Source organism: Solanum tuberosum, unplaced genomic scaffold (assembly GCF_000226075.1).
Source record: "Solanum tuberosum cultivar DM 1-3 516 R44 unplaced genomic scaffold, SolTub_3.0 scf00102, whole genome shotgun sequence".
NCBI lineage: Eukaryota > Viridiplantae > Streptophyta > Magnoliopsida > Solanales > Solanaceae > Solanum > Solanum tuberosum.
Window position 1 is genome coordinate 876,370 of NW_006239028.1, and position 9,676 is coordinate 886,045.

The 9,676-nt window shown below is 38.7% G+C and overlaps 1 protein-coding gene and 1 pseudogene across 1 annotated transcript; one reads left to right on the plus strand and one right to left on the minus strand.

Annotated features, from left to right (window-relative positions):
* The first annotated feature begins 3,990 nt into the window (after positions 1–3,990).
* LOC102583409 (G-type lectin S-receptor-like serine/threonine-protein kinase SD2-5) lies at positions 3,991–6,316 on the plus strand (annotated as a pseudogene).
* Positions 6,317–6,928: 612 nt separating this feature from the next.
* On the minus strand, positions 6,929–9,676 carry LOC102583202 (G-type lectin S-receptor-like serine/threonine-protein kinase SD2-5). Its single transcript, XM_006348843.2, has one exon. It carries the CDS (start codon positions 9,527–9,529, stop codon positions 7,028–7,030), a length of 2,502 nt encoding a protein of 833 aa, XP_006348905.2. The 5' UTR covers positions 9,530–9,676; the 3' UTR covers positions 6,929–7,027.

A 9,676-nucleotide genomic window follows, 5' to 3' on the forward strand; every position in this document is an offset into this window, starting at 1 on the left:
ATTTCTCCTAAAATCAATTATAAACTTAACCAAACCCTCTTAAAATTGGGATATAAACTCCAAACAACATTTTCAATTATTTGTAGGAATTAACCTTACCAAACTAATCATAAATTCGTAAAATTCAAATAATGTATTCAAAATTTGAATCTTTATAATGATCATCAATGGTGAACTCTTGTTTCTATAATTTTAAAGATTTGAAAATTTCTATTTGAGAACATGATATTGTACACTTTTTTGACTTTTCTATAAAAATAGTGAAATATGGGCAAAAACTGATTTAAAAACAGTTATTTAAATGAAAAATTTCAAAAAAAAAAGAGGAGGAAGAGAAAAAGGGCAGAGAAAGAGGCGAAGGAAGATAAACAGTACAATTTTTTAATTCTAAAAAATTGTTATATTTAGTTAGAAAAATTGTATTGCCGTAGATGGTAAATATATTTTTAATATTACATATTTATGTGATTTACCCTTTAATTAAAGGGCCGACAAAATAGCAGCCCAACCCAACCCTAAACAGGCCACGGGTTGGAACGGGTTGGCCCTTCAACAAAAAAACTGTAACATCCGGCAATGTGAAATAACTATGAAGAGGCTTAGAATTGGAAATAGTCATTTTGGAAGGAATTTAAAAATCTGGAAATTTGGCCAAGTATGGGAAAAAGTGAGTTTTTGGCCAACTTTGAATAGTTATAACTCCTAGATCAGGATGAGTTAGGTGTAGTTCAAGTTATGGTTGCAAATTTCGTGGAATGATCTTTTCCAACGCCACCGAGTTTGCTCAATTCTGAGTTCGTATGAGTGAGTTATGCCCTTTGGAAGTTGGGCAGTTGGCAGGGAAAATCTGTCCGGAAATTTTAAAGGGCATTTTGGTCTTTTCCCTAACCAATTCCTTTGGTTATATTGTTGTGTTAGGCTGATTTTTAGATCAGTTTGTCCCATTTTTAAAGAGTGAGAGTTAGGGTTTGAGAGTGAAGAAGAGAAGAAGAGGAGAAAGAGGAGATCAAGCAAGTTTCCGTCGTGGATATCATCGGGGGTGATCCCTACTAGGTATGTGAGTTCATAGTGTTGGATTGATCCATTCCCCCACACGCCAAACTCATTTTATTTTCAAGAAAAGATTGGTTGTGTTGTTGAAGTTGTTGGTTGTGTTGTTGGAGTCCCTTGTTGCTTTGGGACATGATTTGGATGTGTTTTGATTTGAATCTCTTGTGTGTTGAGGGATTTTATGATTCTTAGTGTGTGGGGTTGAAACCTTTGAAGTTAGGGTGGTTTAGAGTTGGAGAAAGAGGGAGAAAAGTCGAGTTTCTGGGCAAGGGGTTGGCGCGTCGCTCCTGCCAGCGCGCCCCAAAAAGGGTTCTGAACTTCCCCCTTGGGGCGGCGCGCCTAGCAGAGCGCCAGCAGGCCCCCTCTGAATTTCGAGGGCTGGCGCTCCGCGCCTTGCAGAGCGCCAAGGACGCCAAGACTTCTCTTTTATCCCCCACCTTCTCATGCTATGTTCCTTGGTATTGTACATATGTTTCCTAGTTGTTTCCAATCCTCCAAGGTACTTCTAAAAGTCAAGAACTCATCTATAAGCATGTGATCAAACACCTTGAATCCATAATTCCAATTCAAGGAGAGTTAGTTTCCAAGTCAAGTGAAGTTAGAAGTCAAGTAAAGTTAGAAGTCAAGTGAAGTTAGAGCCAAGCTTAGAAGCTAAGAAGTAAGTCACGCAAGAGTCTTTAAAGTTGTTCAAGAGTCTTTAATGAAAGTTTTAACTTCATTTTAAGGCTCAAGTTTCCAGTCAAGCAAAGAGCATAGAGTTGCAAGTCAAGCAAAGAGCATAGAGTTGCAAGTCAAGCAAAGAGTATCGAGTTTCAAGTTAAGTCAAGAGTATAAAGTTGAGAAGTAAAGAGTTTCAAGTTAAGCTAAGAGTATAAAGTTGAGTTCATTTCTCAAAAGTTATTAGGGAACTATATATTTCCAAAGAAGTTTTAAAGGAATGTTTTCACATTTAAACAAGATTGGAAACTTAGATTTTCAAAGAGCCTTCGGGCTAGTTTTCATAAAGAAAGAGAGGAAACTGAGATTTCCAAGATAGCCTTTGAGCTAAGTTTTTGAGTAATTATCTCAAATCAGCAGGAAGAATGTGATGGTTGTCGGTTAGAGAAACTCCCACAACAGTTATTGTATTTTTATACACAGAAATTATTGTATTTTATATACATCAGTTCAATTGTATTTCTATATACATCTCAGGCTTATTGTATCTTTGTATACACACTGAGTTTATATCATGTTTTAAACAATTTTTCTTTATATTGCACTTGTTTTAAAATTGCATTATATTGAAATGAGTCAGTCAGGTTGAGTTGAGTTGAGCCAGGTAAGTTATTCAGTTTCTTCTTGTACTCTTTTCAAGCTTAAGTTGTGGGTTAGATTTCCAGATTGCATACTCGTACATTCCATGTACTGATGTCAGTTGGCCTGCATCTTATTATGATGCAGATATAGGTACCTCGGATCAGCATCCTGCATGCCGTTGATCCAGCTGAGCACTCCAGAGTCAGTGGTGAGCCTCCTTGCTTTCCGGAGGACTCGGTTATTTTGTGTTCCTAGTTTTGTTTTGTTAGGATGTTGCGGGGTCTGTCCCAACATCCATCTCAGTATTTTAGAGGCTTCATAGACAGTCAGTCAGTTAGTTTTGAGTCTCTCATCTATGTATATATGTAAATATCCTATTTTGAGACACGAGTTGCCTTTTGGCATGTTATGCATCAGTTAAGTTGTTTTATAACCCTGCATGGTATTGAGTTATTCTGTTGAGTTAGGTTTCCGCTGAGTTAAGAAAGTCAGGTCAAGGGTTCGCTTGGGGCCAACAATGGTCACCGGGTGCCGGTCCCGCCCAGGGTGTAGGCTCGGGGCGTGACAAAAACGGCAACATTTTCCTCTTAGAAAGGATACGAACGTTGATGTCCGATGGATACGACATCAATACATACATAAATTCATTCACGAGTTACACATACTTCAGTGAATATTTACAAAATAAATACATAATAGCCAAGATACAACATTCATAAGATTCATCCAAGCAAAAAAATATTACATGATCATTATTTTCATAAACAAGACAATAAAGGAGAACTGAAAAATTAGGCATAAAAACAAAAGTAAAAGAAGTTATTCATAGTTATAATGAAGTAATGAACTTGGGCTAATAAAAATATTTAGTGGCTAATGACCCTAAAATGTAAAAAATATAGCCTTTATTTTATATTGATATTTTAAAAATATCTATTGACAAAATCTTAACAAATAAAACACCACTTAAAATATATATAATAAATATTTTTAAAATTCACAGCCTGCGGGCTGACCTCTGAGGCTTGCGGGTTGGGCCTACGAGGCCAGCGGATCAAATGAGGCTGGGCTAAAAAGCCTCGTTCCTAAATGGGCTGAAAAAATTGAGCCCAACCCCATTTAATTCAAGGGTTGGGTTGGGCCGGTCTAGCGGGCCAAGCCCATTTTGAGAGCTTTAGGAAAAAGGTAGACATTAGTCTGTCTTCCCACTTTGCTTTAAAATATTAAAAAGGAAACAAGTGATTTCGTTTAGCCTTCACTGTAAATAGTTATATCATATTCATCCTTCACGTGTAAAAGGGAATAGCCAGAGCATGACCACTTTATGTTTGTGAAAAGTATCATATGAGTAATGATAATATTTGTAAATATTTAATGAATTTCTTTATACGAATATACTATTTGAGCAAAAGCTACTGAGTTTGGTATCATCGAACTTGTTTCTGTGCTTCTAACTCCGTCCCTGATTGAAAATAGACAAACTTTTGTAAAAAAATAATACCACATGGACTGAAAGTTTTTTGTGAGGCCGCTCTCTTGTATTGACCAAAGAGGCGCGTTCCCAAAAGAAAGACATTGTTAGAACACGGAAGGAGTAGTTAGCAAAGCAGATTTCAAACATTTTCTTAGTTTTAGTAAGAAATGATTGCAGAGCTGAGATTGTATTTTCCTGTCATGTTCATCATTTATCTCCACTTTTTGTCATTCAAGTTTGCTTCATCCCAGTTTTCGGGGTACCTGAATGGCAGTTATTTGAATTCTACTGCTGGACTTTCCACTTCATGGATCAACAGGCCGTATTCGTTAGATGCAGATTCCACATGTGACTCATCTTTCATGACACCCATCCTTCTGAGTGGAAATGATGGAAATAAGTACCACTTCTGTGGCTTCTATTGCAATGACCAAAGTGTCGAATGCCTTCTCGGGATCTTCTTTGCATTCCCAGACAGCTCCTCTACTGAGAGAAAGTTAATGGATTTCCAGTTGGTTTGGTCTGCTAATAGAGACCATCCAGTGAAAGCCAATGCAGCCTTGCAACTAGGCCTAGATGGAAACTTGGTCTTGGCAGACTCTGATGGCACTTCTGTTTGGTCCACTAATACTACTGGCAAATCTGTTTCTGGCTTAAGTATGACAGAAACGGGGAATCTCGTGCTCTTGAACTAATCCAATCGCACAATTTGGCAGTCTTCCGATCATCCTATGGATTCTTTGCTCCCAGGCCAGAGTTTGGTTTCTGGGAGGAAGCTCATAGCAAGCATTCAGAAACCAATCGGAGTCAAGGTTTGTTTTCTCTTGCTATTATCAATGGGAGTTGGGAAAGTTACATTGAATCCGATCCACCTCAAGTTTACTATGCTTCAACTAATCCGGATAGCATGTATTTCACTTTTGATGGTCAAACACTTAATTCTCTGCAAGACTAGGCATCACCAGCTCAATTCATGAAGCTTGAGCCCGATGGGCATTTACGGGTATACCAATGGGATGAGAGCGCATTTGATTGGAAAATCATAGGTGATCATGTGATTAATCTAGAGCTCAAGAATACCACATATTTTGCGTTTGACTTCAGCAATGAAATAATTTCGAGCATATTGGAAGATTGCAAAAGGGCCTGTCTGAGAAACTGTTCCTGCAAAGCTGTGGCCTTCAGATATGATTCCGATGGGGCTACAAGTGGGAGCTGTTTGTTACTGAATGAGGTCTATTCTCTAATAAACAGCAAGGACGGGATGGACAGGAGAGTATTTCTTAAAGTGCAGAATTCCTCAAAAACACTGAGTAATGGCACCAAAATAGCTGGAGGAAAAAAATCAAGACCTCACACAGTGATAATAGGATCTACTCTTGCAGGTTTCTTTGGGATAATTTTAAGTATCACTGCTTGCTTTGTTATCTTCAAAAAGAGGACACATGATTCCACAAAGGCTGGGGATGTTATGGATCTCGAACCAATCTTACCGGGAATGCTAATTCGGTTCTCTTACAATGAACTAAGAATAATAACTGAAGATTTCAGAAGAAAGCTTGGGGAAGGAGGATTTGGCTCGGTATACGAAGGAACACTGAGTAAGGGCACCAAAATAGCTGTGAAGCGTCTGGATGGTCTAGGTCATGTGATGGAGTCATTCTTAACAGAAGTAAAGATAGTCGGCGGCATTCACCTAGTCAATCTGGTAAAACTCATTGGATTTTGTGCCGAAAAGAGCCAAAGACTTCTGATCTATGAACACATGGTAAATGGATCACTAGATAGATGGATTTATCATAAAAATGAAGAAAATGGGCTTGGATGGCATACGAGGCAAATGATTATAACAGATATTGCCAAAGGATTAGCTTATCTTCATGACAAATGCAGCTAGAAGATAATTCATTTGGACATCAAACCATAAAATATCCTTCTAGATAAAAAATTCAATGCTAAGATATCTGATTTTGGGCTGTCGAAACTGATCGATAAAGACGAAAGCAAAGTAGTAACTAGGATGAGAGGAACACCAGGGTATTTAGCCCCCGAATGGTTGAGGTCGGAAATCACTGAGAAAATTGATGTGTATGCCTTTGGAATTGTGCTCTTGGAGATTTTGTGTGGGCGAAAGAATTTGGATAGGTCCCAAGCTGATGAGGATGTCCATTTGCTAAGTGTTTTTGAAACAAAAGCGGAACAACAGCAGCTTATGGATATTGTTGACAAAAAACAATGAGGATATGCAGATTCACAAAGAAGAAGTGACAGAAATGATGAGCATTGCTGCGTGGTGTCTACAGGGCGATTTCAACAAGAGGCCTTCCATGTCATTGGTGGTTAAGGCATTGGAAGGTTTGGTGTCTGTTGAAACAAACTTGGATTACGATTTCACAAGCCTACCCGAGGTTGAGGATGGCAACCAACAGAGGGAAGACACTATCAGCCTAATATTGCCTTCAATTTTATCCGGTCCAAGGTGAACAATAAGCTTAAGAGGTTGTGAGTTTCTTTTTTTCCTTTTCCATAGTATATTTTTTCCTTTGTATTTCCATGCTTCATCATTAGATCCATCTGTCTGTTGTACATACAGTTTCCAAAATTTCTTCCCTCAGCTTTGATTTCTTTTCTAATTTGCATCTTTGTGCATCAATACATCTTCATATGCAGCACATTTTATATTTCTAAGAGTAAGGGGTCTACTTGATCTCTGTTAACAAGAGCAAAAACTGCAATAAACATCTTAGTTTTCAACTATGTCTTTACATGTGGTCGGAACACACTGAGATAATCAGACAATGATAAGAAAAATGAAAAATCCTAAACAGACTGAAAGATAGATGAATGAGAGCTAGGAAAAAGAAAATGGCTCATGATACTCAATAAGTTAATTAGACTGCGATCAATCTAACCTTCTCGAATAGATAATGGGTTCTACTTTTCTACATTATGTTTCTGAAATAGCGTCGATATAATGGGGAATTATGAAAAACACAAAATGGCTTTTCGCAGCAAATAAGTAGTGATAACTCAAAAGGTATGGACATATGGTTGTGACTCATTAGCTATTCAATCTTGATGATAAATATTACTAAGAATCACAAATCAAGTTGTAAAATTTGAAATTATACAATTTATAACAGAATGAAAGCAAGTAATGGAGGAGCAATTATGCAGTCACACTGTTGGAACTTAACCAGCAATTTACCTAGGTCCTGACAACTGTGATGGAAATGGTAAACTGATACCAACCACAGCTTCCCTTTCTTGAATAGCTCCGGCAACTTTTCTCGTCATTGTTGGAAATGTGAAGCTGTAATCCAAATCGGTTTCAGCAGCGACTAAACCCTGCAACACCTTAACTACCAACGACATGGAAGGCCTCTTAGTATAATCACTTTGTAAACACCAGGCTGCAATCTTCATCATTTCCACAGCCTCTTTTCTATGTAGCTGCATGTCTTCACTCTTCTTGTCCACCATTTCCAAGAGTTGTCTCTCCACTGCCTTTCTCATGAACAAACTAAGCAAATGCATATCATCCTCATCTTGATAACGATCCAAATTCTTCCGGCCGCAGATGATTTCCAAGATCACAACCCCAAAGCTATAAACATCCACTTTCTCAGTAATGACCTCATGCAACCATTCAGGTGCTAAATAGCCTGGTGTTCCTCTCATTGCTGTAACTATATTACTTTCATCTTTCCCCACAAGCTTTGATAACCCAAAATCTGATACTTTTGCATTGAGATTATGATCAAGAAGAATGTTCTGAGGTTTAATATCCAAATGAATAATTTTGTTGTTACAATCTTCATGTAGGTAAGCTAGGCCCTTGGCGACGTCTGATATGATTTTTTTCCTGACACCCCATGTGAGGGATTTTTCCCCTGTTCCGTGAAAAATCCACCTATCTAAAGAGACATTGGCCATGAATTCATAAACCAGAAGTCTGTGTGATTTCTCAGCACAAAATCCAACAAGTTTTACCAAATTGACATGCTGAATGCTACCGATTGTTGCTACCTCAGCTAAGAATGATTTCTTCACATTACCGAATCCTTGCATACGCTTCACCGCTATTTTGGTGCCATCACTCATTGTTCCTTCAAATACAGAACCAAATCCCCCTTCCCCAAGTGTCTCGCTGAAATTTTCTGTCATCACAGTGAGTTCCTCGTAGGAAAATCTAGTAGGCATTCCTGGTATTTGATCAAGGAACTCCTCCTCGTCTTCCTCGAGTCCTTTTCTCCTTCTGAAAATATAGGCAAAGCAAGTTAAAACCATGAGAAGCAAACCAAATGAAGCTCCGATGGTGGATCCTACTATTGTTGGGACACGCTTTGATTTCTTCTCTGAAGAGATAAGTGGTGGAGAGGCTTGTAGGTAAGAAGAGTTCTGCATCTTGATGAAAAGAGTGGTCTTATTGGGTGCTCCATAATTGTCTGTGAGCGAAAACACATCATTCAACAATGCGCAGTCACCTATTGTGTTACCAGGACCACTAAATTGAAATTGAGCTGCTTTGCAAGAACAGTTACTTAAGCAGGACCTTTTGCAATTTTCCAAATCTGTTTTGTTGGTACCGTACTGAAAATAAAGGGGAATATAAGCTATGTCCTCAAGCTCCATAAGAATATGATATTGGGAATGTTCACAAGAGATAGGTGTGACAAGGACACACCCCTGGTTTGGCTGCCTGTAATTGATTTGCTGGAGAAAGTTAGTCTGACCAAATCCAACCGCGGTTTGAGGACAAGTACATTGCCCATTTCCACATACAGAGTAATTTCCACACATGGTTGGATACCCGCACTCACCAATGTAGTATGTAAATAGATCAGCCTCCTCTGACCAAGATCCTCTCCAGTGATACACCCTTAAATGCCCATCAACCCCTAATCTCATGAATCGAGCATTTGAAAATTCGAAACCTATGGTTAACATCCCTCTGGAACCATAACCTTTCAAAGAAAAGCCTAGTCCAGGAAACTGGAAAGGTTTTTCCACACCAAGTCTCAAGACATAGAGTTGGCGTGGATTTGACTCAATGTAAGCAGAAAGGCCAGAATATTTAAAATCAAGTGTGAGCATACCTTCATTCCAGTCTGTTGCTGATATTCTGGATATCAGCTTTTGTCCAGGGACCATTATTTGTCCCGGAACCAAAGTGTCTGTAGGATGATCAAAAGACTGCCAAATGATGTCGTTACTTTTGTCAAAGAGGACAAGATTTCCCATTACTGTCAAGTTGAATCCCACAGAAACCTTTCCGCTTGTGCTTGTATTCCAAATCAAAGTGCCATCTGAGTCCATCAACAACAAGCCTCCATCTTGCCTAAGTTGCAAGGTTGCATTGGTTCTAACTGGATTGTTCCGATTTGCTGACCATACTAATCTCGGGTAGTATAGATAAGAATCATAGGTATTTGGTAATATAAGGACGCCAAAAACGCAAGCAGTGCCATTGTAATCACATAAGAAACCACAGACAAACAGAGCCTCATTCCCTTCTCTCGATAGGATGGGTGTCAGTGTGGCTCCATCTGTGGAATTCACTACATAGGAGCGGGCGCGGTTATTGATCCAGGAAATGGAGGAATTGGTGATAAAAGTTTCAGAAGGTTGACAACTAATCAGATGCTGTGAAGAAAGAATGAGGAGACTGAGCATGAAAAGAGTGGCACTATAATTAACAACCATTGGACTATTTTCAGAAAGAAGGCTCTGCAATCATTGCTTTTTTAAACGAATTTGAAACAGCCTCGTGATATTGCATTTTTTACTTCTCTTTTGGATTTGCACCTTGTGGGACTCTAACGTCTTGAATGATTCTTGGATATGCACTTT

Excerpts from the sequence above, each read along its gene's own strand:
- LOC102583202 (XM_006348843.2), bottom strand. The coding sequence starts at position 9,529 with ATGGTTGTTAATTATAGTGCCACTCTTTTCATGCTCAGTCTCCTCATT.